Source organism: Herpailurus yagouaroundi, unplaced genomic scaffold, assembly GCF_014898765.1.
Source record: "Herpailurus yagouaroundi ecotype Mexico unplaced genomic scaffold, PumYag 202, whole genome shotgun sequence".
NCBI classification, from domain to species: domain Eukaryota; kingdom Metazoa; phylum Chordata; class Mammalia; order Carnivora; family Felidae; genus Herpailurus; species Herpailurus yagouaroundi.
This window is the reverse complement of record NW_024412433.1, coordinates 8,624,134-8,651,522: the sequence shown is the minus strand read 5'-3', so window position 1 is coordinate 8,651,522 and position 27,389 is coordinate 8,624,134. Positions and strand designations below refer to the sequence as shown.

The window sequence follows — 27,389 nt, the reverse complement described above, 5'->3', positions numbered from 1 at the left end:
TCTCTCTCTCTCTCTCAAAAATAAGTAAACATTAAAAATTATAATGTCCAAGATTCATAGTTTAATGTCAGTTCAGTTTGTTAATATTTTCATCACAAAACAGGGCCTCTGATTGTGTACCTACATGTGACTTTGTGTATGTATAAATACTTTGCCAGTGGTACAAATGTATTTGTTTTTATAGGATGCAGTACGGAATTCTGTATGTCACACAGCAACCGTTATAGCAAATTCTTTTATGCACTGTGGGACTACCAGTGACCAGTTTCTTAGGTAAATATACTCGAAGGTTTCCACTTTGGTTTAAAATCATCTTTAATAGAGACACTTGACATTGTTACATAGATGGAGCTGCCAGTCCTGATTTTTAAATTCTGTTTTTGCTATTTTATACATTTTTTTAGTGCATATGCCTGCTTATTTTAAGGTAAAATTAATTCCCTTTATTAGTTGGCTTGAATCTAGGCTTTTTCATGACATAATATTAATGTAATTCTGCTTTTGTTCATAGTGAAATTACATATCATGCATTTTTTAAAGTCTCTAGAATACTAAGAACTTAGTAGATAAAATAGAATCACCAGTAATTTGAGCTCCATAAAGTAAAATGATTTGTAATAGTTCAAGGTAAAATTTTAATGCTTTGACTTTAGTATTATAAAAAACTTTATGGCATTCATTTCAATAGTATTGCTGAATTTTCTTGCAGAGATAACTTGGAATGGTTGGCCAGAGCCACTAACTGGGCGAAATTTACAGCTACAGCCAGTTTGGGTGTAATTCATAAGGTAATATACAATGATCAGTGCGAACGGAACCAATTTTTCTGGAGTTAAAAAACGTAAAAGTTTATTGTATTTCTTTCATAAGTAAATTTTTTTAAATCAGATAGATTCTCTTACAGGAAAGAATAAAGTAAATAAGAAATGAAAATACATATGTATGTGTTTGATTTTAGTAAAAGGTGGAAATCCTTTCCTTATGAAGACTAAGCCATTTCTCACAGGATGAATTGAAATAAATTATTTGTATAGTCTGAAATGAATTTGGGGAAATGTTATAAAACAAGGGAAAAAATTGAAGCGTTTGTTTCTGACAAGGATGTGATTCAATCTCTTAAAGATTCTCCTCATTTGAGTTATAAAGTTGTATAGGAGAGAGCCCCACTTCCTCCTCTTTTAGAAAGTGAACATTCTGGAGAAAAGAAAATAATTCTAGAAAATATTACATCTTTTTTCTCTCACTTTTCTCTTACTGACACCTTTATTGTGGCTCAATTTTACAGGGTCACGAGAAGGAGGCATTACAGTTAATGGCAACATATCTTCCCAAGGACACTTCTCCAGGATCCGCCTATCAGGAAGGTGGAGGTCTCTATGCATTAGGTCTTATTCATGCCAATCATGGTGGTGATATAATTGACTATCTGCTTAACCAGCTTAAGAATGCCAGCAATGATGTAAGTACGAAAATGGAAAACTAGTCTGTTACTTAAGAGTCCAAGAAAATTTTACATTTGCCAAATTACTTTAGTGAATAGAAATTTTATACATTTTGAAATTCCCAAAATGGAACTGTTCTTAAAGAATTCTTTTTTAAGGGAATTTTCCTTCCTGTTCTATAAACTAAAATTGTACTTCTCAGTCCTTTAAAATTGGTATGTGACAAGCAAAATAAAGTACCATATGTTTGTAAAATATGTGTTGTATTTCCACACTTAAGAGTTTTGGAATGTTAGAACTGTAAGTGACCTTAATGATCATTTGGTTTAATCTTGTTATTTTATAGGACACTAAGTCCCAAAGAAGTAACTGTCAGGAATCAATTCTTAGTTATTTGGTGTTTTATAATTTGTTACATGTAATTGTTTTGGAAAAACTTACTAAGCAGCTTGTTCTTATTTTACAGAACTTTGAAATAGGATTTTAGACTTTAACTTTTATGTTAGAGTAGACTCTTTTTTAGAAGGCTATTAGGAGATTAGCTAAGTAAGAAAGATAACTTTGTCCTCCTATTTCAGTGAAAAGATTGAGGCCAATAGGATGATCTGTCTCCACTAATAAGCCCCTCATCCACGAATTTTATATACATTTATTCATGGCTTTGCCTCATTTCCTTCTCAGGTAAAAATTTTCTAATCAGACAAATCTCTTTGGTTACCAGCAATATAAACCTCCACTGATTGACTTTAAACAAAATGTTTACTGGAAGTAGTTTATACAATTAAAGGAAAAGCTGATGAACCAATTCTCACAACAGTTAAGAGCCAGGGCAATTCTAGAGATCTAGATAACAGGAACTAATTGTATCATTTTTCTAGGGCCCTGCTGTCAGGATGAAGGAATTTGAAATGTTTTTTGTCCTTGGGTCATTTCACTTAAGAAAGATTGGAATTTCAGAGAAAGAGCATTCAGTTGGCCTGTCTTGGGTCTCACAGTCCCATACTTTGGGTAGGAGAAAGTGGGCACATATTAAGTTGGCAATTCCACCAAAACTAACCAGTGGGAGAAGAGTATTTCCCAAGCAACGTTGAGGTGCTGTCTCCTGTAAAAGGAGACTGCACTGAAAAATGACAGATGACCACTAATGTGTCCGTCTTGAAATAAAGACCAGCTTTTGCCCTTGACCCCGTTTTTCCTACTTCTTCATGACTGTGTTCCATAGATACCTTTTCCTCCTCTCTTCAGCCTCCTTCCCCTTAGCCAGTAAGCATATTCAGGTCTCACCTATCCTAAGAAAATCTTTCCTTGACACTTGCTTCTCCTTCTTAGTTATCATATTTCTCCCTTTCTCATGTAAACTTATTAAAAAAGAGCTATACCCTCTCTCTCCACTTTATCTCTCATTCACTTCTCAACTTACTATTATTTTGCATCAGCAAGCACCATTCTTTTGAAACTGAAATTGCTGAGGTTACCACTGGCCATCTGAGTCAAATCCTTTGGTCATACTCACTAGGTCAACTGCCCTGCATGTTTAATATCACAGTACATTTTGAAGTTAGAATAAAAGCTTGGATTTTTAAGTACAGTATTCCAAATCACTGGAACCCATGCTTTTTCCCTAGATCGTTCGACATGGGGGCAGCCTGGGCCTGGGTTTGGCTGCCATGGGGACTGCACGCCAGGATGTATATGACTTGCTAAAAACGAACCTTTATCAGGATGATGCTGTGACAGGTAAGTGATTCTTTGCAAAGACAACTCACTTTAGGATTAATTAACATGACTAAATTTGTTTTCTACTTATATTTTGTTTTGTCTTGTTTTTTAAGTAGTTTGAGAGAGAGTGTGAGCAGGGGTTCAGGGGTGGGGAGAGGCAGAGAGAGAGAAGAAAGAAAGAACCCGCGCTGTCAGCATGGAATCTGACGTGGAGCTTGATCTCGTGAACTGTAAGATCATGACCTGAGCTGAAATCAAGAGTCCCAGCATTTAACCAGCTGAGCCACTGAGGCGCCCCTCTACTTCTGTTTTGTAGCCTCTTAAAAATCTAATAGATTACTTGTATAGGGAGTGGATTTTGCCCCATTTGTCAAACTCATAAAAATAGATCTTGTGACTATAAGTTTTTAAAAATGATACATCCTGTGTGTGTGTATAATTGATTTTTGCAAACAAATTTATTAGAGTGATCTATTTGTATCACAGAGCTATCTGTACTACTTGGTGATAACATAGAAAAACATCATTGTGTCTCTTTTGAAATCACTGTTGGATTGATGGTACATTCTGTCACGACTTAAAAGGAAAATAGCTATAAATATATGGATGTGCTTTTTATCAGCTGGCTTGAAAAAATGCCTTCATTTTCATTTAATAGATGTTTTGATAGTTGATGATAGTAAGTGCCACTTCCAATAGGATATGTTTTATTGAGTTTACATATGTAATTTTATTTTTTAATGTTTATTTATTTTTGAGAGGGAGAGAGAGCGAGCATGAGTCGGGGAAGGGCAGAGAGAGAAGGGGACAGAGGATCTGAAGTGAGCTCCGCGCTAACAGCCCGATGTGGGTCTTGAACCCACAAACCTCAAGACCTTGACCCGAGCCAAAGTCAGACGTTCAACCAATTGAGCCACCCAGACGCCCTATATTTTTTAATGTTTTATTTTTTACTCACTAGGGGAAGCAGCTGGCCTGGCCCTAGGTTTGGTTATGTTGGGCTCTAAAAATGCCCAGGCTATTGAGGACATGGTCGGCTATGCACAGGAAACTCAACATGAGAAGATTCTGCGTGGTCTTGCAGTTGGCATTGCATTAGTGATGTATGGGAGGATGGAGGAGGCTGATGCTCTCATTGAATCTCTCTGCCGTGATAAGGTGAGACGATACATTGTTTATCCTTTTCCCCCTGTACTCCCTCATGTCCTAGTTATCACCTGCATTTACAGAAATACTTTTCATTAGAAATTATCTCTGTTCTTGACAGAACGCGTAACTATACTCGTTGATGAAACAAGGTATATAAAGCCTAATAGAATGTAGGAAAGAAAAACACTGATTAGAAGGGATGAACAGGACTAATTTGAGGATTTTAAATTTAACCAAGATTTCAGACCAGTAATTTTCAGATAAGCAGATCCAGAAATTTACAAGTTGATTTCTTTTAGAAATAGTATTTTTGGAATTGTTTCATAATCATTTAATGAGATACAAATTTATTGTTTTTGCATCAAAAACCAGTGCCAATCCCCATGCTTATTTATTTGGGTAAGTGTTTTTCATTGCCTTTTGTATTGTTTTATTTTGACAGTGGTATTGTATATGGTGGGTACTCAGTGGTAAATAATGCTGTCCTCTATAGTCTTGATAAAAAGAACTACTACTGTATTAAATGATAAAGCTACTGATTATTTTGCTCAGCTCTCGGACTCCGTATCTCTTCCATTCAGTGCTCATCAGTGCCCAAGAATTAAACAAGGTAAAAGGAGGTTACAATGTGGAATTAGAAGCGAGCTTCTTTCTTATTCGTTTAATAATGGAAGTTGAGTGTCAGAGGATAGTGTTGGTATTGGACTTGAGTTTATACTTCCTAGTAAGTGTGAGGCAGTACAGGCATGTTGCACAGAATGTTGGGAATTAGAAGTTAACTCCTCCTGTATTAGAGTCTTTTATTTCCACATTTGTTTTAGCAAATTACCAACCACAAAATGGTTCTCCTTAAGTTTATTGTTTCCATCGTTTCCTACCTAAAACCAACTCTCCTGGTGGATGCCAGTTACTATTTGAAATGCTAACTTGTCTATTGATGTACATTATTCTTCTTAGGACCCAATTCTTCGACGATCTGGAATGTACACTGTAGCCATGGCTTATTGTGGCTCGGGTAACAACAAAGCTATCCGGCGCCTGCTACATGTTGCTGTAAGTACTCTTTCTTGGCTGGAGGGGGAAAGGAAAGTTTGCAGATGGACACTAAATGTCTAGGTTATTGCAGCACCCACACTACATGATCACCACCAGTGATCTCGGGTATAGATTATCATTCGCTGGACACAATCAGCTGTAACCTAAGCACCAGGTTCACTTGGCTTTTCAGAAGGATGTAGTACAGGATAACAGTAAGTCGATATGAATAGAAGTCCTTAAAATCATTCAGGGGCAACTTCTGAAAACCTACTCCAAGGGGCATCCTCATTTGTAAGGAACAAGACCACATGAGTGTGTGCAGCCACCCTAGGATAGGGAAATCTAATGAACAGTAAAAATCACTTCTTTTTTACAACCTGTGAAGTTAGCTTCCAGGCAGCCCTAAGTGACATGGTCTGTTACAAGAGATACATTATACAGGAAAGCCAGTGTCCGTGTTTTCCAACAGGCTTTTCCCACTCCTAGTCCTCCCAATCCAGATGGAGTTTATGAACAGTAATGTTGCCTGGTAACACAGCGGACATTGTACATATGTCTTCACTTAGTAGGTTTCTACCATCTTGGTGCCAGGAGAAGGTAAACCTCAGGTCATCTTCCCATGCAGAAAGGGTTTAGAACTATTATTATCTTCCCAGAAATACTCACATTCCGCTGTATTTATTATTAATTTATCTTTTATCAGTGCAACATGTGGTATGTTGTAAATATTAAATGTTTGTATTTTGCTTGAATTTAGGACATAGTTTTTTGAAAATAACTTTGAAGAAATGGTTACATTTTCAGTGTAGCCCACAAAAGCTATATAGTGCAGCTGAAATAATCTTTAGAAGTAGCCCTGAATCCTAAACTTCACCAAGCTTAAAAGCCCTGAAATGAAAACTCTATCAGATGTGTTTTTCTAAAGTAAAGAGGACATTCTAATTAAATAGTAATAAATTAATGAGGTCTAATTTACATTTGAATGATGTGAGCCTCATATCAGTTTATTCTAGTAATGGAATGCATGGTATAATGTAATCCTTTAAAATTTTTCCTAGGTAAGTGACGTTAATGATGATGTCAGGAGGGCAGCAGTAGAATCACTTGGGTTCATTCTTTTCAGGTAATTTCTAATTTCTGGTTCTCTTTATAGTCCTTTTTTTTTTTTTTTTTTTTTTTTTAATAGTAACTAAACAGAAACTAGTGTCTGAGAAATATGTCTAGGTTCAGAGTGAAGACCATTTAACAATAAGATTAGTACTGTTCATCTGAAAAAGGAAGCAAGTGTGTCTTGAGATTCCAAGAACCTATTTGAGAAATAGTAAAATGACTTTATTATTTGTTTTTTCATAACATTCAGTGTATTTGTTTAGTTTTTTAAATCCAGATAACATATTTAGTACTACTCTTTCCATGAACATTGGTAATTCAAATTGGATGCTGTCTCTTACACAGATTTGTAGAGTTCTTGAAGCTCTTTAATGAGAATAAAAGGTAATGGACTTTGTTTAAAGAAGGCTGAAAAATTTGCGGAGTTAAGAAAACTGTTTTGGACTTGAGATTTGGAGATGCCTTGGCTTAGTACAGTTGTGATGAAGAGGACATACTCTGAAACCAGTCTGCCAGGATTGAATCCTGGCTCTGCCACTTACAAGCTGAGTGACTTTGGGCTTGTTACTTAGCCTTTTTGAATCTCTGATTTCGGGTACAATAATAGTGCCTATTTAAGAAATGTGTTTTTAGATGAATAACTGAGTTAATATCTAAAGCCCTTAGAACAGTGTCTGGCACTACTACGTATTATTTAAGCGTGTGATAGTGGTGGTAACTGTAATAGTGGTAGTTGCAATAGTACTTCTTGCAGTAGTTCTTCTTCCTGTCTGCTTATTATCTCCAATCTCATACCATTGTTTCTTTTAGCTAAGATACTTTATATTAAAATCTAACAAAGGCAGATTAAAAGAGCTTCATGTAGCTCTATTTGTACACTGCTTATAACAACTTATTTTTGATGAAATTACACAGTAAAGTTCCCAGGATATATGTTAGATGAGTCAGATGAGTCTCATTCATGTCCGTTTAAATCTGGGATAGATTTTCTACCCCAAGTCCCTGGGAGTGAACCTTTGTTGCAAAGGTCATAATGTAAGTTTACAAATATTAAATGTCCACCGTGAACTGGTTATAGGATCTTCTTCATAACATCTTGGTAGGAGCTTATTCCATTTATTGGGAAGTTATCCAGAAAGGCTGTAAATAATTTTATTCTTATTGTGGATAAAAATGTTGAGTAAAACAGCAAAGTACAGACCCATACGACATGCTAATAGGTTTCTCCTTACACCAGTTTTGTTAAATAAGGTTGTTCATACTAACCTCCTTCATTGTGTTGTCCTCAAACCCTTATTTGCTCAACTTGTTCACAAAGACAGTAGAGAGCTTTCTTGAAATCCAAAGACATAGTATTTACACAGATCTGCTGTCTAACACCTCCAAAGTAGAATATGTGATTAGTTGGTTATTACTGCTTTTAGTAAATCCATACAAGTGTCAGATATTCATTGATTGTTTTTCTAAGATGACAGAGCCTATGTGCGTTAAGCTATTCTACATTTTTAAAAAAGATCTGCAGTAGACTACACGCTTTATTTCTTGATTCCTATTTCTCTTATCTTTTTTTGAACATCGGAACATTTAGCCACTTACAGTCTTTTTGTACCTTTGCCATTTTCTTTTTTTCTCAGATTTGTCAGCAGTGGTTCCATAATTACAACCACAAAGTTCTGTTTCAGGGAGGTGATTCATTTAGCTTAGAGAGTTGAACTCATTTAAGGCAGCTAGTCTTTTCACCCAGTCTACATTTTGATCACTCTTTCCATTACTTTTTATCTTGCTGGTCTAAAACTCATTATCCTGAGGGGAAAAAAAAAAAGGAAGCAAAACAGAGGTTGAATAGTTCTCTTTTCTGCCTGTCATCTTTGGCCAAGTTATGACCCTAAACTTTCACTGGTTTTGCTTTAGAATTTAGACACAATGTAGGGTTGGGCATGGGTAATTATTGCCATCCAGAGAGGTTCTTTTGTTTTGTTTTTGTTTTTGTTCTAATTCTTATCAGAGAACTAGGTAATTTTGATTTGGAAAGTATATTTTTCTAGGAGTACCTTTAATAACTGTTGGTTTGTGTAAACCATCCTACTCATGATAGTCTCTGTTTTGTTTCTTTGTTGTCAGCTGTTAATTTTTACTGGTGATTTTCCATTTCATATTCTCTACATCAGTGGTCTAGTATGTATATTCTGCCACATAGAAAGCTGAGCTTCATGAAGACTGTTTCTCTTCCCTTTTTAACCTGACAGCACTTTGCTCTCTAACAAAATTCATTTCTGCCTTTGCATTTCCTGTAGTTCACACTCATGCTAAACTCCCAGTTTCAGCAGCAGATGTCTCCCATGAGCTGCTTTTAGGCTTTGCTAAGATCTCAGTTACTTAGGATAGATCCAGCTAATGAGTGGTTCTATGTGTTTGTTATTTCTTAGGGATCATTCTGAGTTTTATTTTCATGATAGGATTCTTTATAAGTAGAAGAAACTGGAAAAGTCTTTAGAGATGATTTTGTCTAAAAGTTACTTTATAGATGAAGAAAATTAAATGTAATCAACTTGTCTAAGAAATTGCCGTTGAAACCAAATTCTCTAAATTTTAGATTAGTGTCATTTCCCTGGAGGGAGAATCTTTAAAGATGAAAGAAACTTAGAAATATTTTTTTAAAAGAGAAGAAAATTCAATTCTAAAATAGTTAATAAAATTTCCCGTTGTCATAGAGCTAAATGGTAGAACTGAAATTCAAAACAGGTCTTGTTAGAGACCAGGGCTTTCTACATCATGCCTTTCTATCAGAGTACTATTTTCCTGAGCAACTCTCACGGAACATTTTTATTCTCAAATTTCCTCGTTACCTTTAATATTTGGAAAGTTTCTGTCCTTTCTCTTAAGAATAGTTAATGTTTTCTGGTGCATCATCATTTATTTTCTTAGAAATTGCTCCATTTTATCATTTCTTCCCTTTTAGATTTACTTTTAAAATAACTGCAGACATTTCACCTTCTTAAACCATATTTTAAGAATTTATTTCTTCTTACTTTTTTAATCTTCCTTTCAAATGTACTTACTGGACATGAATACTGAAAATATGTGGGTAAACATGTATTTGTACTTCAGCCACTAAGGTGAAATTGTCTTCGTGGGAAACTAAAAATTCTTATGTATGTTATCTCATTTACCCTGAAGTAGTCCAGACAGTTATAATATTTTCACTGTTTCTTTCTCCTGATATTTGTGGGTTATTTGTTTATAATGTATATAAATATTGAGAATTGAGTTGAAAACATTCTTGCCAAGTTGAAATGAACCTAGTACATTTTTGTTTAATAAATAGGTGATTATTAGGCCCATTGTTATCTATCGAGTAAGCAGATTTTATTATCACAACTCTTTTTATGATACAATGCTTGGCATTGACTGAAACTCAGTTGGAACTGAGCATAATCTGAATTATTTTAACTTGACATTGGAAAGCAAAGTGAAGAAAAGTTAAAAGAAGCATTGGTCTTTATATACTTGTTAAAGTTAAGTTGCTATAATGATCTGATACAGATTCTTCTTAAAATTAGACAATCCTAGAGGCCCCTGGACATCTTTGCTATAACTTTACGTTATAACAATAACTGCATATTTTCCAATGTATACATTAATTTGCTTTCAGATACGGATGGATCTTATAAGATATGAGGGAGAGTCTTGGTGCAGATATTTCTTTAGACCATAAGATACGTTTCCTTGAATATAAAAATGTTGCACCATTATAGAGTCTTAGAATTTGAAGGAACCCCAGCAATCAGCTAGTTACCACCAAGTGCATGAATCATCTTTACAATATCTCCATTCCGATTTTTTTATCACTTTGATACATATTGTCTGTATTCTGTTCTGTTTCTGCCTCATTGTCTTTGTGTTTAGGTTCTTGATGCTATAACTTCCTTATTTTATTTCTGTCTTTTTAAACCTTTTCTATACCTTCCCCCCCTCCAGTAATTAATAAATATGAAATTTAATGAAAGTTTTCTTCCAAAATTATTTTTAAAGACATACAGTCTACTCTTTTGCATAGTCTTTTTATTGCCATAAATGTGGTTAACATCTGAAATTTGCTTTCAAATTACAGATTTTTTAAAAGTATTTTGAAATGGAAGTGTCAGTTTTGTATCAAAATGGTAAAAGTTTGTGCTATGTTGTACTTTTTCAGAAATAGTTTATATTGGAGTTGTATTTCATTTTCTATAATCTTCTGGAAGTACTAGAATGATTAACTAGAGAAAGATCTCTCAGCTAACTATAACGCAAAGATTTTTTTCCCCAGGAATTGAAGCTAACTAGTCATATAGTTAATTTTGTAAGTGTGTGATTGTTTAAGTACATACATGAATTTGGAGGCAGTATAGAGCATGTGAGAAGGTAGTCCATCTAATCTAGTTCGTCTAGGGGTAGAGCTTTGGCAGTGTGAGTGCCATCTCTAGATTTTCCAGAAACAATTTTATATGCCTTTACATAGATAAGATTCAGTTTGTGATACTTTTAAAGTGATACCAGAAAACTTAATCTTCTGTGACTTTGCAAGAATATAAATCTTAATGTATGTCAAACCCATCATATTAGAGACTAGAACCAAAATAGATAACAATTTTTTTTTATTTATTTATTTTTTTTTTTAGGAATGTAGATTATTTTGCCTATCTGAAATGGGCCACCCTTAATGCTGCTGAAGAATCTTAGACTGGTAGGGAAAAGTGCCTAAAGCTTTGAGATTTAGGGATTAAATTTGTAATCTTTTCTTTCTGGCAGATGACATAGAGCCCATTAGGTCTATGTTCTAACTGTGTTCTAGGAAAGGATCCTACCATGTGGAGAATATGTATCTGGTTCACTTATGCTGAGCTCCACAGCCAGCGCATTTCTTGAAGTAATTTTCTTAAACTTAATCACCTGGAAAGGGACAGCGATACAGTAGTAATAAGTAGGTTGAGACATAAGAATGGGTCAACACGAAAAGGAAAAGCTAAGATATGGACTGGCTTCACTGCAGACCCCCTCAGCCTAAATTTCTTTACCATTTATGGGAATAGTGTAACAATAAAATATCAAATGTAAATAGAATTGGCTAGCATGTACAGACTGTGCACATGTACTAATTCTCATAAGAACCATATGAAATGTAGATGAGAAAACTGAGAAATTTAAGTACCTCTCATAAATTCAGTCAGTTAGCTAGTAAGTGACATGGTTTGGATTTATTCCCAGATGTTGCAATGCAAAATGAAATGAGGAAAGGGTGAATAAAAAATGTTGCGCCAGAAGTTCAACAGACTCTTTGGGTGAGCTTGGGCAACCATGATCACAGTTTTATGTGGCCATTAAAGGTTAGATTCCTGGATTGAGATCCCACAGCTCCAGTTTGTACATGTTCTTTAAGGAACAAACTGAGCTTCAGGTACCCAGGACTGACTTCATTTGCTTCCTCCTCCTTCTCTAAGTTAGCCCCACCTCTGCTGAGTAGATTCCTGGTATCAGCCATTTAACAAAGAGCTCCAGTTCTAAGATGCTGTTATTTTGTGTGATATCCAACCACTATCGTCCCTATCCCTTCCATCAAGACAAGTTTCCTGATCAAAGCAAAATCATGACTACATCTAAGTAAGTCAGACTGTAAATGACAGTCTTAGCTTACCACCGCATGTGATCATTTTATGCATTCAGTTTTAGTCTTCTCTTCCTATCACTGTTGTTCTGTTATGCCTTATATTTTTAAGGCTTTGAGGGGGTTAATGTGTTTTCTCATTTAATAAAATGACACTCTTAGCACAGCTTTGCATACAATTAGGAACTAAACGAATTCTTACAGTGACATTATTTATTTTTAAGCTTAAAATTATTTATTTAATTTTATTTCATTTGAATGCCGTAACATTTAGCCAGAGTGCTAGGTCATTTTCGTTTGCAGCTGTACAAAATGATTTTTTTTTCATGGAGTAGTTTTGTCCAAATAAAGAAAATTACATAATCTCGATAAAGAGATGATTTGATACATGGCATAAAGTTCCTCTTTATACGATTCTTGGCACATTTATATCTGCTTCATCACCATACTCGTTATATTAGATGAAAACTGACATTCCTTCTATACATAACTGACTTGCTCTTCAGTTTTGTCACCTTCATTTTCTGTGAGGAGAAGTGTATCTAGTAGAATGATTGATGAAGACTGAATAGTTGAACTGCAGAGCCTCATTGGGCTTTGGTACATGGCAGGATTAATCCCTTTTCGCATTCCATGTTTCATGAAAAACTTAGAGTTCTCTGCCATTGGGTTTCGAAAGTAGATATTGCTGGAGCATTTTCTGACAGTTTTTACTGATTTTGTGGCCTGGTAATTGCAGGTGATGTATCGGCCAAATGCATTCCGAAATGTCTTGTTGAAGAGGGTGTAGACCAAAGGATTCACCCCTGAGGAAACATAGCCTATCCACACAAATATCTCCAGGAGCATTTGGAGAGTAGTCTGGTTGCAGGAATCACATAAAACGAAAGTTATATTTGTAATAAAAAAGGGGCACCACATAAGCAAAAAGAGAAAAAAAACAATCCCTAGAACCTTGGAGGCTCTCTGTTCATTGGAAATGGTCTGCACTGACTTTTTTCCAACTGTCGACCTTCTTCGCATGAGTAGATCGTTCTTTGAGTTGGGCAGAGTTTTGTCCTTGTGAGTACCATCCAGCATTGCCACCTTTTCAGGTGATGAGCAAGGTGTTTCATCCCTTTGGAAAACTGTAGACACTGTCAGCCATGTTAGGCGTTGAGGTGGCTTGTTTTTGACCAAGTAAGCTTTCTTCTGTAAAGCGTGGATAGTGAGAAAGTAGGTGACAATCATGATTGCCAGAGGTGTAAAGAAGGAAGCCAGTGAGCCAAAGAGCATGAAGTTGCCAAAACGGTCCTTTGTTAGCACACAGGTGATGTTGCTTGGGTTATCCACATCAGTTTCTATGCCTTTAATAGGGACTGGAATGGCAATGCCTAAGGAAGAAGAAACGAGATAAATCTAGTTAATTTTATGACTTTCAACTCTTAGATTATGTCCTTTTAGACTTTATCTTAGTGACTTAATGTGGTAAGTGGTTAGTGTATTGTAATTCCTGATACACACAATGCAGAATTTGTCACAAAGCACTTAATCCTTGGAAGATTTAACCAATAGAACCTCAGTAAGCAAACCTGCTGTTTTTAAACAGACATTGATTACTGATTTCGAGTTTATAATTAAAACTTCCCTGGGGTGCCTGGGTGGCTCAGTCGGTTAACCATCTGATTCTTGGTTTTGGCTCAGGTCATGATCTCACAGTTTGTGGGATCAAGCCCTGCATTGGACTCAGTGCTGGCAATGCAGAGGTTGTTTGAGTTTTTCTTTCTCACCCTCTCTCTGCCCCTTCCCCACTCTCACATGTGTGCACACACTGTCTCTCTCTCTCTTTCAAAATAAATAAACTACAAAAAAAAAAAGCTTCCTAAATCTGCAGTATGTCCACGAAATGGCAAAGAATGTGTCCATTCATATCTGTTTATTGATCTATCCCAGGTTAAGGAAAATGAATTCAGAAGAGAATTTGCTTTTATCTTTATATTCGATGTAGTTGACTTAAAGAGACTTCACAGTACGTTCATAGAATATCTTAATTCTGGATAGAGACCTGTTATCTTTGAGCTACACAGTTTCATTGAACAGACATTTTCATTTTTTGAAATTCATGAATGTCTTCATCTTTTCCTTTGATTTAGGGAAAACTAAAGGTTTCATTGTTTTTTTTAAAAATGCTACTTAAAAATTTGAGAGGATGTGGATCATAAAATTTATTTTCAAGTTGAGAGTTCCTCTCATAGATATGAAAGAAATGTATCTTATGCTAATCTTCTAATACTGTAAGTGCCATGAAGTAGGTAATTAAATATGATCTTGCCTAGTGAAGTAGCTAATTAGGAAGAAAGTACACAGGTGTTATCCTCATCCTTTCCCTTTGAAACAGCAGATCCTTAAAAGAAGTCTGAGTTAACTAATCTTTGGAAACCTGTAGAACGCTTGTGTTTTATGAATCTGAAAGTACTTCGTCATGTACACAGCCTTTTTATGGTTACTGAAGAACCTTTGCCATAAATATTTTCCTCAAATCTATGGCTGCTTTTACTGTACTGCAGAGTTCAGTAGTGGTGACAGAAACCATATAGAGCCTGCAAGCCCAAAATGTTTACTATCTTACCCTTTGTAGGAAAAGTCGGCTAACCCCTGCTGTATGTACCCTGTTATTTCTAGGTAATCATTCCACTGTTCTTTCCCCCCTAAACCCTTCCCTTTTGAAGTCTATTTAATCTACTTACACCACTCTGTTCCCCATCCGGGTCATCTACCCAGCCCTCAGAACATTTGTCCGTCTTCCTCAATGGATTCAGTGCTTTGCTATTGCCTGTCTGCTGGTCCGTTGCCGTTACCTTCCATGATTTCACCTCACTGATGACCCTTCTAACACCGTCATTTTATGTCTCTTGAACTCAACTCTAATTCTTAAAATTATTTTTAAAATTTTAATTCCAATGTAGTTAAACATACATTGTTATATTACTTTCAGGTGTATCAGCTCTTAGTAGTAGTAGTAGTATTTTGGACTCCTGAAGCCATCCAGAAGCGCTCTTAAAACTGTCCCATATCTAGAGCTATGAACTTTGTTTGCTATTTCCCTTTCTTGTCCTGCTACTCTTCATTACTGTGGAACTTCTCTTTCCTATTATCTTGACCTCTAGTCCATTCTTCCTTCTGTTTTCACACTCCATTAACCCTCTATCAAGGCTCACAATACCTGTCTCAACCAACTTGGTGGTCAGTAAGTTACATTTTCACTGGTACTTGTTTTTTTTTTTTAATGTTTATTTATTTTAGAGGGAGAGAGAGAGAGTGGGGGAGGAGTAGAGAGAAAGGGAGACAGGATCAGAAGGGGACTCTGCACTGACAGCAGCAGAGTCATCAGGTATGGGACTCAAACTCACGAACTGAACTGTGAGATTGTGACCTGAGCCGAAGTCAGACACTCAACCAACTGAGCCACCCAGACACCCCTTCACTGGTACTTCTTATACCCTTTTCCCCTTATTCTTTCATACCTTAGCTTATATGCCAGGTCTTACCTAGGATAACTGAACTCTTTTCAAAGCACTTTGCAGAATTTAAACCTAAACTAACCTTTACTATCCTCTGCTTTTTCTTTTACAAGGTTACTTAATTGTCACTGGTTCTACAAAACAGAGTGTGATGAAATGAACAGAGCATTGATCTTGGCCTTGGTGCTGAAAAGCTGAAAGCAGTCTTTAAGCCAACCATTTAAAACTTCTAGGTTTCTTTTCTCATCTGTAAAAGGAAAAAGTGGACTTATAAGATCCCTTCTGAAGCTATAAATCTGGAGTCTTTTTATTCTTTCCCCTCTGCATACTTAACACTTTGTATTAGTCTAATTTATTATCTACCTTCCTTGAATATAAAGGCTCTTTTTTATTTATCTTTCTTTGTATTCTCGGTACCTAGCATGTCATAGGTACTCAAAGATTTGATCTGTTTATGGATTCATATGATCCAGCCTTGAGGTATCACTTCTAACAATAGGCTATTTATTGGCTTGATCATATTTCATGGTTTCAAATGTTTTAATTCTTCTTAAAGATCATTTCTCCTGTTTTCTCCCTGCCTTTGTCCCATTTCCCCACCCTACCCCAACACACATACGTCACACTGTCTTCCCTTTCCTCTCCCTCATTGCAGTGAGCTTACCAGAAAGATGTGGGTCTTTTGCCATGAGCTACTATAGTTGTCCTTCTTTGCACTTTAAATTTTGGTAACTGTTACCCATTATCTCCCATGCCCTTTCTCTAACTTCTTTTGGGGGGGCCTCTTCTGTTCTGTCAATCAGCATCTGTTCCTAAAACTATCCTCTCACCACTTGCATTATCTGTCCATTCTGAATAGACTTTTCCTTGACCCTAACTTTCTTCCCAAGCCAGAATAGTAACACTCCTTACTTTTACCTCCAAACTATTCAGAAGAGGTTTGGCCCTGGTATCATCATTTCAGGAATATAAAGGTCATTTTCATTGTCTTGCTTTCTTGCCTTTTTTTTTTTTTTTTTAACCAAGTGTCCTTATTAATGATTAGAGAGAGAGACCATCTTTTTTTTGTTTTCCTTTTAGCATTCCAGATCTCTCTTGATTTTATTCCTTTTTAAATTCTTTTTTTGCTAGGAAGAAATGAATCCACTTGTCGGACTATTAATGTAATGATCATAGTAACTGTTGTGAATCTATTTGTTTTTCTGATGTTAACTTATAAACGGTTTGAGTTTTTTATGCTATACTTGATGCTAAGATAGTCTATTTTAGCAGCTATCTTTGAGCATTAAAGATGAGCACAACAGCATAAAACAGTTTAGAAGAAATATTTCCTTCTGTAAATCATTTGTGAATATCACTTGCATCTCTCTTAAAATCTCTGATTAGGGGCGCCTGGGTGGCGCAGTCGGTTAAGCGTCCGACTTCAGCCAGGTCACGATCTCGCGGTCCGTGAGTTCGAGCCCCGCGTCAGGCTCTGGGCTGATGGCTCGGAGCCTGGAGCCTGTTTCCGATTCTGTGTCTCCCTCTCTCTCTGCCCCTCCCCCGTTCATGCTCTGTCTCTCTCTGTCCCAAAAATAAATAAAAAACGTTGAAAAAAAAAATTAAAAAAAAAAAATCTCTGATTAAACACATATCCAAAACACGTAGACATTTACTGATTTTAGTCTATACACATACTGGCTTCCAAGATGAATTTATGATCTTTAATATCCACATATAAAACATTTAGATTTTTTTCCTCTTTTCCTGCTTATCTTCTTAAATGTGATGATACTTTTTTTTTTGTCACTTGCGATTTTGCATGCTGCCTAGACCTTAATGATCTGTTTGACAAAAACAGACTTAGTCTTCCTACATGTCAAAATTAAAGCAGGAAGATATCTCAGTAAACATTGTGAAGATGGTTCCTTCAGAGCACATGAACTTTTCTCCGTTTTCACACGTATTGCTGATAGCGTGGGTTAGTAGCTGTATGATGACATGGCATAAGGAGCTTGTGTTTGTATATCAGTAGCCTGCCTTGACGTCTTTTGTTGGGTTTCACAGCCTACCAGGTCTGCTATATTTCCTAGCCAAATGGAACCAAAGACTGTTTATTTACACCACCCCACACACCCTGACATTCCCCACATACCTATTGAAATTAACCATACCACTGTAATCTTGATGAATGCTGTAGCTCGTGAGTTATATTGATTGGCCTGGATTGGCTTTTTGATGGCTATATAACGATCCACTGAAATGGCACAGAGATGCATGATGGATGCAGTAGAAAAAAGAACATCAAGAAATAACCAGGCAGGGCAGAGAACAAGTGGGAGGGGCCACACAGCCTCTGAAAAACAAAACAAAAACATATTCTCCTGCAAAAGGGCAATCTTCAATCTGTAGTTTCTTTTTAAAGTGATAATAGATTTTTAAACTTTTTATGTTATTCATCTGAAACTTTATGGTTTATCCTCCACAAGATGTTTAAGACAATGGAGTCAATAATATTAAGTATATTTCTGCAAATGACCCCTTTTAAATACATTTTCTATTTCATATAATAATTACAACATTCTTTCAAAATCTGCAGTTTAATATTTTTAACATACCATTGCTCTTTTGTCTATTCCTTTTGTGATCTTTTAAAAAGATCACGGGGCGCCTGGGTGGCTCATTCAGTTGAGCATTCCACTTTTGATTTCAGCTTAGGTCATGATCTCAGGGTTGTGGGATCAAGCCCCGTGTTGCGCTCTGAAATGAGCGTGAAGACCACTTAAGATTCTGTCTCAGGCTCCTGGGTGGCTCAGTTGGTTAAGCGTTTGACTTCGACTCAAGTCATCATCTCATGGTTCATGAGTTTGAGCCCTGTGTCAGGCTCTGTGCTGACCGCTTAGAGCCTGGAGACTGCTTTGGATGCTGTGTCTCCATCTCTCTCCACCCCTCCCCACTTGTGTGTGTGCACGCACATTCTCTCTCAAAAGTAATAAACATAAAAAAAATTTTTTTTAAATTCTGTCTCTCCCTCTCTCTGTAATGAAAAATTAAAATTTTTTTTTAAGTGAATGGGAGTCTCAGTGAGACCTGGGATTTGGGCTCAGTTCTAGCAATAACTAGCAGTATGATCTTTGTTTGTACCAAACTCTCATTTGGTGAAATAATTAAGTGGAATGATTTGAGTTTTCTTTTTGACAGAAGTACTTCTTTAATAAAGTTTGCAAAAGGAATGGCTTCAGATCATTTTGAAGAAAAGTAGATTGTTATCCTTCCGTATTCCTTCATTCACTCCAGGCACTGGAGACTATGGTTTAAAAAGTCTCAAGTATTAGACATAGTACTTAATTTATGTAACAAACTCTTATAAAAAAGCATTTACTCAATATTTCATATAGTCTTGAGCACTTAAGAAATACTTTGAAAATTTTCAGGGTTTGGATATGATAACTATATTCTACATAGCTTTCCAATAAATTTACTTAGACAAGTATCCATACATATGTGGGTTTGACACATAATATATTATACACACACCCAGTATATATATATTTACAGTTCTAAAACACCTAAAATTTATTTTAGGGTTTGCCCTAGAATATTTCAGTTAGAATCCACTTTACTAAAACACACACTCACAGATTTTAGAACTTGCTATAAAAAGCAAATTACTTCTATTTGAAACAAATGTCATATATATGAGAATATCTAAATCTTTTTACAGTTTAACTGTTGTATGCGCACAGACAACATAGATTACTTTTGTTGGTTTTTCCACAATGATCTGACTTTGACAGGTATAAAATGATTAGGATAATTGAAGGAGGACCAAGATAACCATTTTAGGATTTCAGAGCACCAAGAAGAAACTCATCAGTTGTAATCTGTTTAAATTCAGGAATCCTGAGGGTGGAGAGAGGTTAGTATCCCAGAACAACAACAAAAAAGACTATAGTGTAGGAAAAGAGTTTTGAAATAGACTTGAATATGTTATTTTCAAAAGTATGCGAATTAATGTTTGAGAAGGCTCTGAGAAAGATTGTGTCTTGGCTCTTAAAAGATGCACCTACCTTTGTTTGCTGATATAGGTTAGGTGCTCAGAATGCCTCATATGAAAAAATTTATGGAAGACCTCTCAAAATTAATCAAGTATGGTAGAGAAATCTGTCTTTAAAAGAATCTAATACTATTTTTAAAGAATCTATAGTATTTAGATTTTCTGTTAAGTATAAAGGGATTTTGGACAGTGAAAGACAGCAATGGACCTGAGCTTAAGTAAACTAAGAGTCTAAGTGAGTGAAAATAATGACATATGATTAAGAGAGTTTTGCAGTGGAAATGACTTGAAATGAGGCTACATTCTGTAGTAAAGTTCTACATTTAGGACTGAGTAGTAGAAAAATACTCAAGTCTAGAGCTACAACAAGAGATACTGATTATAGTTTTAAATGTGCCTATATAGGTTTTCTAATTATGGGTTCTTTGTCTTTAAATTAAGATCTGGAAAATTCTAGTCATAAATCTAGTAGCTGTGATAGGAAGCCACAATAGAACTCTCATGTAAAAAGGACAGATCTTTGGAAAATAGACTATTTGACCTACATATTCCTAGTTGTGAGCTAAAGCTCTTTAGTGCTCATTTAATTAAGCCTGTGAAGCCTTGTTAAGCTCACTTTCCAATAGAATGAATTTATTTTATAAACTCCAATTTTGGAACACAAAGTGGGCATTAAAATTAATGCAGATCACTAGAATTTTATTATTTCAGTCAGTACTTACTGCTAACAGAAGTACTGAGGCGTAATAGAAAAAGTATTGCTAAGTACTGAGGCGTGATAGAAAAAGAGACTGTAATAGGTTTAGGATTAAGAGAGATGGATCTCTATGATTAACCTTTATAATTGCAAGTTTCATGAAATACTAGTCAGTAGACTTTTTATGAAATGAATATAAAAGTAACATGACTGCATTTAATTAACAAATCTTTTATATGCTTGTCTAATTGCTTAAGTAGGTTCAGGTAATGCAAGAATTTATACAAATTAAAAGCAGTTATAGACATTCTCAAGTTATTCTCAAATTGTCTTTTCAGTTAGCATTAATTTGATAGGTTCAAGGTCAGAAAAGTTTCTTACTAGAGTAACTAGGGGCACCTGGGTGGCTCAGTCGGTTAAGTGTCGGACTTAAGTTCAGGGCATGATCTTGCAGTCCGGGAGTTCGAGCCCCGCATTGGGCTCTGTGCTGACAGCTCAGAGCCTGGAGCCTGCTTTGGATTCTGTGTCTGTCTGTCTGTCTGTCTGTCTCTCTCTCTCTCTCTCTCTCTCTCTCTCTCTTCTCCCCCCCCTCCTCACACTCTGTCTCTCAAAAATGAATGAATGTTTAAAAAACTTTTTTTAATAAATAAAAAAATTTAAAAATATTGGGTTTTGGCTGTCCCTAGAGAAAATTCTGTGGCTGTCTTTTTTTTTTAAGCTTTTATTTGTATTTATTTTGAGAGTGAGAATCCCAAGTGGGCTGTGCACTGTGAGTGCAGAGCCTGTCACAGGGCTCAATCTCACAAACCTCAAAATCATGACCTGAGCCGAAATCAAGAGTCAGATGCTTAACTGACTGAGCCACCTAGGTACCCCAATGGCTGTCTTGTTAGATAGTTATTTAAGATATAAATGTTGGCTGTTTGCCAAATATGACTGTTTAGGTTGGTATGATTTCTCATTTCATTTGAGAAAGCAATGTAGAAGAGGTTAAGAGTATGAATTCTGGAGTCATTCTCCCAGATTCAAATTATGTCTCTTCCATTTATTTATTCCTATGTCCTCTCTTGTAAAGTAGGGATATGGTGATGATGCCCATTTTATAGGTTTGCTTTGAAGATTAAATGCTGTACTACATGTAAAGTGTTTAGAAAATGTCTGGCATAGAGAAAGCACTCAATAAATGTTAGTTCTTATTACTATTATTATCTGACAAAAACTAGCCAAGTAGCGTAGCCATTAAAACACTGCTACTTAGAAATGTAAGTCATATCATTGCTATAAAATCAGTATGTTTGTCTTCCTGACTGCTGTAGCAAGAGTGCATGTATCCAGGGGCACCTGGTGATGCAGTAGGTTGAGCAGCCAAAACTCTTGATTTTGGCTCAGGTCATGATCCCAGGTTTGTGGGATTGAGCCCCCTGCATCGGGCTCCATGCTGAGCATGGAGTCTGCTTGGGATTCATTCATTCATTCTCTCTCTGTCTCTCTCGCTTTCTCTCTCTCACTCTCCCTCTGCCCTTCTCCCTTGTTTCCACGTGCTCTCTCTCTCTTTCAAAGAAAAAAAATTTGTTTCCAAAGGGGGGGAAAAATGAGTGCATGTATCCAATTGAATTTAAATCTGTACTCTTTAAAAAGCATGGGAACATGTTTAACTGTTTAAATTTGTCATGAAAGTATGCCTTTTTAACTGTCTATATGTGTGTGTCTAACTATAAATAGCAAACATAAATAACTTATGTTCATTGCCATGCTTGGCTATTTATGTGTATTTATTTGTTTGTTTATTTTGCTTTCTTTTTAACTGGTATAAAAACCTAAATTTTTTAACCAGAAACTCCATTTCTTGATGAGATAGACTCATTTTATCTGAACCTTGCTTAATCTTTGGGCAAGTTTTTAGTTTGGAAAGCTGAATTATTAGTTTAGAAAGTAATTAAAATTAATATGTAAGTCTGGGATATAAGATATTTGCCTTTTGAGTATTTTAAAAGACTTTTTTTTAATGCTTTTTTATTTATTTTGAGAGAGAGAGAGAATGAATTGGGGAGGGGCAAAGAGGAAGAGAAAGAGAATCCTAAGCAGGTTCCACACTGTCAGCATAGAGCCAGACATGGGGCTTGAACTCACAATCCATGAGATGCTGACCTGAGCCAAAATCAAGAGTCTGACGCTTAACTGAGTGAGCCACCCAGATGCCCCTAAAAGACTCTTTTTAAAGCTATCCCAAGAGGGCTGTGCCTTTAGAGATTACCGAGGTAAACAGTGTTAGAGCAGGACAAGGCCTAATAATCCGAAAAGGCATAGTTCTCAAAATAGCCATTTTTTTAAACCTCAGAAATTCTTATGTTTGTATCTTTATCTTCCAGAAAAGAGAGACATAGATCAGTGCTTCAGTCTTTATTATGAAGCTTCTGTTTTGTTTTTGTTGTCATTTTCCTATTACATTAGAGCATATAAAATATTCTGGGATTATATGTCTAATATGATAGTGTTTTAAATGTTTCAAGTGATTTAATACTTAGGAAAATTTTTTTCTTGGTTTTTACATTTCCACTTTTCCAAAAAGAAGTGCTTTAATTGCTTTGCTCCCTCATTTAAGAATTAGAGCAACATTTCACTGCGTAAGTGAATAACTGATGTTTTTTTCTTTTACTGCTGTACATCTGTTTCATCTCTGGTCAGACTTACACCTAAACTAAATCACATATTTAAGTATATAAACTCTTCTCATACTCCACTTGCCAATTATTTGTGCCTATAATGTGTCCCTATTTGACCATTTAACAAGATATCTGCAATGTCAGTTTTAGCATATCCGTTTTCCAGACAAGGTGATTGAACTGATGTGAGTGAGTTTCCTAAGCCAACACAGGAGAACCCGGATTCAGAGCCTGGGTTGTCTTGCTTTAAACCTCTGTAACCTCTATCTTTCAGCCATTTTATTTTATACACCCTCTTCCAGCTGTATGACAGATACTGTTCCAGTTATAATCGTGAGGCATGAGTTAAAACTTAAGTTATAAATAAACTAGTAATGATCAATGAATGACCAAACACTGTTATTTTCTCCTTTACATTTTTAATTATTTATTTAAGGAGAGAAGGGAAAGTCCAGAGAATTTCTTAAACTGTGAGTGAACATTCTGTCTTTTTGGTATTAGCACATGATGTTCTGTTTTCCTTTGCATCCTATTCAAGTATTTCTAATGTAGGCATTTCCAAGCCTTCTGTCGTAAGCTACTAACTTGTGATTGCATTTTTGGAATTACATGCAGGACAGTAAAAACTAGAACTATAAAGCAAAGTTAGTGCTCCCAGAGCATTGACATAGGTATCACAATTCATTTGAGAGACCATGTTGGGCCAGTCATAATCTTGGTAAAATAGAAATTCTATAAAAAAAAAAATTTCAGACAATATTGAAAAAAAAAATTCAGACAGTTTATGATCAAATAGTATATAAATCATTGGTTGAATAAAATACTCTGTACCATAAGAACCAGTTTTAAAATGTTTAACTTCTCTCTTTTTTTAAACTTAGTTTTAGTAGAACATTAGTTAATGTAAAGTTTCGTATGATAATTTCACTAAATTTCCCTGAGATGACTAAAATCACTCATACCACTCAGTAGTAGTTAATTTTTTTATGTTTACAGAATTGGGGACACTGTACCGACTTCAGAAGTTTGGAAGATTATTCCTGTAATGAGAGAAAAATACACAAAATCTGTTCCTGTCTTTTAGATTTATTAGAAATTCTTATAAATGCATTAATTTAGAAAGTCTTTGTTAACATGTGAACGCCTATCAAAAAATCTTAGTATTTGAAGTCAGGTCCCAATTTATAGTATGTGCAGTTCCCAATTTATGAATGTATCCTTTTGAAGCTTTTTAGAAGGCAGAGCATGTATTTTCTCATATCCTTTCTCATAGAAAAAGAACAGCGTTAAAAAAAAAAAAGAACAGTGTTTTCAATAATGAATTTAATGCAATAATTTTTTTTAATAGAAGTTAAATTCCCAGGTTAGTTTATTTTTTAAAAATCGAATCCCCCTATAGAGCTTAATTACTGATAGTAAAAGTGTTTGGGACTATGAAAGATTTTATTTTGTAATTAAAAATTAACAACATTTGAGGCGCCTGGGTGGCGCAGTCGGTTGAGCGTCCGACTTCAGCCAGGTCACGATCTCGCGGTCCGTGAGTTCGAGCCCCGCGTCAGGCTCTGGGCTGATGGCTCAGAGCCTGGAGCCTGTTTCCGATTCTGTGTCTCCCTCTTTCTCTGCCCCTCCCCCGTTCATGCTCTGTCTCTCTCTGTCCCAAAAATAAATAAACGTTGAAAAAAAAATTTAAAAATTAACATTTGAAAGAATGAAGTGTAGTTAAAACATATCATTAGGACAAAAATAGGAAGACATTCCATATATTTTATGTTAAAATATGTTGGGTTTTCTGCTAACATTTATTGGCAAGAATATGTTGGGCCCAAAAAATGTAAATATAAACTTAGTTGTCAGTTGCACATACCTACTATTTTCCTACGGAATACATGGAATTATCTCTCATCTGTTTTTGTGTTTTGTCAGGTCACTTTAATACTATGGAACTTTGCTTTTTAAGATTCCTTAACTATTTAGCTGATAACTTGAATATCTACCACAGTATTTTTTTGTATGTAGTAGATTTTTGATATTTTTGGACTCGTGGACTTTAAAGTTAAAATTTAGTTCTGTGTAACTCATTCTATCTCATTTGTTCAATATAAAATCAATTAAGTTTTATGGTAGTATAAGATGAGCATTGTAACATTTGCTGTATGCCTATTTAAAGAGTGATTTTACTGTTAAGTTACTATTGTGTGTGCAGAGAAAAGAGCTTGAATCAAATCTCTGTACAGTCTTTACCAAATATACATAAATGGTTCTATATAATCCTCATTTTATTTCTTTTAGACTTTATTCAGGATAAAGATCCTTTAGGTTCTCCTTTCGAGTATGATTTATTAATTATTTTCCATGGTTACATGTAGCACTAAATTATTCAGAAGGTTACAGATTTACAGAAGAGAAGGGGAAAGATAGACATTATTAATGATTAGAGAGTCAATTAAAGCAGTGGAAACTTATTTATTACTGCGTGTCCTGCTACAGAATTTCAAGCCTGGATAAATGTTGATTTAGAATGAGAAGTTTTAACCTGTCACCATCTGATATTTGGGGGATCAAACACTTAATTTTAGATATCTCTATAATTACTTAAAAATGTAACATTTAACCTAAATATAATAGTTTAAATTGGAGTTTTTCTTCTCCTTCTAATATGTATTCTAGTTAAATAAACTTTACTTTTCTAACCTGAAGTATTTTTATACTCACTATGTAAACATAATTTCAAGAAGCCCTATCTGCTGCAAATAATCATTTTTCTTATGCAGTTAATGGATGGAATATCAACTTATGCCAGGCAATGAATACGTTAAATATCCTTTTAATTCTGATTCTTAGAAGCCCTCATAATTTATTAGAATTATTTGAATTTACCCACATTCTAATAACTAGAGAGGATATGCATAAATCAAAACTAGTTCATTATAATATCATTATCTTTTTATTATAACAAACTAATACTTTAATATTGAACTACATTTTATTGTAATAACTCAGGTTTTGATCACTGATTGTAATAACTTATGTTTAATAATTTTTGATGTTATTTTAAATAACAATTTAAAGTCCGATTTTTCTTACATGTATCAAGGACCTGGATGGTCAGAAATCATAAAAATTAAACAGATGAATCATCTTTTAGAACACTGTGAGCCAGACCATTTCCTTTAGCAACTAAACATAGTATTTTCTTAACATGACACTGGTGTAAGAATTATGTTTAAGTCTAAAGTACACAAATGATAAATATAACAAGAATTTTAAAACAATTCCAGTTTTAAATTTGAGTTTGGTGATTCAAATTGGAATTTAATTACTAAAGATTTTATCATTAATAAGTAACTCAGCACATAACTGTCACAGAAGTGTCCTAGCTATTACTTTGTCAGGGGAAAAATAATAATGGGGAAGTTAAAGTACAGGTCTGTTCTTCACTATAATTTTTAGGTGATGAATGCGGAATCTATGAATATTGCAAACTTGGATGACTTTTTAAATGATGGCTAGGAAGGAGTAGAATTTCCAAGAAATTGTTTTTTGCTCTTTAAAATTGATTATCAGCGATAGGAAATGATGGGAATAAGAGTCTGTTTACTCACTGTATCTTTAAATAGTCTAAGTTCACCTTTAAAGACTAAATGAGTATCCATTTTTCTAACAGTATATCACAGTTCTGTGGTTTGATGTCAGGAACAAAGTGAAATACTTACCAAACATTATTGTCAAGAGGGCAATCGGCATCACAAACAATCCAACCAGCAAATCAGCCACTGCTAAGGACATTAGAAAATAATTGGTAGCGTATTGCAGCTTTTTCTCCAGTGAAACCGCCAGAATAACCAGGATGTTCCCACCAATCGTGGGTATTATCACCATGAGTATCAGAAGAGCAGCCCAGCGCGGTTTATTTCCCTGTTGCTCACCAATCTGTTTCATTTCTTCTGGTATTGATTCTGTCTGGAATCCAGACCAGTTAGCAAGGATTAAGTGATCAAATGAGCTCCGCAAAGTGTGCTCAGGAATTCTGCTTTGTTCTGATATTCTATAAGAGAAGGCCATTTGCTGTTTTTGTGTGATTTGATCCAATTCCGGACAATGGTCAGCGTGGTCAGTAGCTAAGCTGGTCATCTGCTTTTTAAAGGCATTGTACCCAGGCCACAGAAACACTCAAAAGCCAAAGTTGACTCCTTCCTTTAAAAAATATTTTCAGGTTCTCTAAAATGAGAGCATACATCATCTGTCCATTTCTGTAGGTAAGGCCCAAGTGTTTAGTCTTCAGCAGAGGCTCCACTTTCGTAAGGCTTAGTGAAAGAAACTGATAGCTGTGAAAGAAAGACTGTTGATTAGTTTCTCTTGCTCTCTTTTTTTTTTTTTTTTTTTTTTTTTTTTTT

At 35.3% G+C, this 27,389-nt stretch overlaps 2 protein-coding genes across 2 annotated transcripts in view; one reads left to right on the top strand and one right to left on the bottom strand.

Annotated features, from left to right (window-relative positions):
* PSMD1 (proteasome 26S subunit, non-ATPase 1) overlaps positions 1 to 27,389 on the top strand; it is a 96,464-nt gene that overhangs the window by 21,843 nt on the left and 47,232 nt on the right. The window contains exons 10-16 of the mRNA XM_040450730.1: positions 185 to 273; positions 710 to 788; positions 1,286 to 1,459; positions 3,068 to 3,179; positions 4,123 to 4,319; positions 5,268 to 5,363; positions 6,407 to 6,471. Of these exons, the coding sequence (XP_040306664.1) occupies positions 185 to 273; positions 710 to 788; positions 1,286 to 1,459; positions 3,068 to 3,179; positions 4,123 to 4,319; positions 5,268 to 5,363; positions 6,407 to 6,471 (812 nt within the window). The remainder of the gene's footprint in view (positions 1 to 184; positions 274 to 709; positions 789 to 1,285; positions 1,460 to 3,067; positions 3,180 to 4,122; positions 4,320 to 5,267; positions 5,364 to 6,406; positions 6,472 to 27,389) is intronic.
* HTR2B (5-hydroxytryptamine receptor 2B) overlaps positions 12,295 to 27,389 on the bottom strand; it is a 16,391-nt gene continuing 1,296 nt past the window's right edge. The window contains exons 2-4 of the mRNA XM_040450731.1: positions 26,709 to 27,320; positions 17,734 to 17,934; positions 12,295 to 13,472 (exon numbers count right to left, since the gene is read on the bottom strand). Of these exons, the coding sequence (XP_040306665.1) occupies positions 12,580 to 13,472; positions 17,734 to 17,934; positions 26,709 to 27,126 (1,512 nt within the window). The 5' untranslated portion in view covers positions 27,127 to 27,320 and the 3' untranslated portion in view covers positions 12,295 to 12,579. The remainder of the gene's footprint in view (positions 13,473 to 17,733; positions 17,935 to 26,708; positions 27,321 to 27,389) is intronic.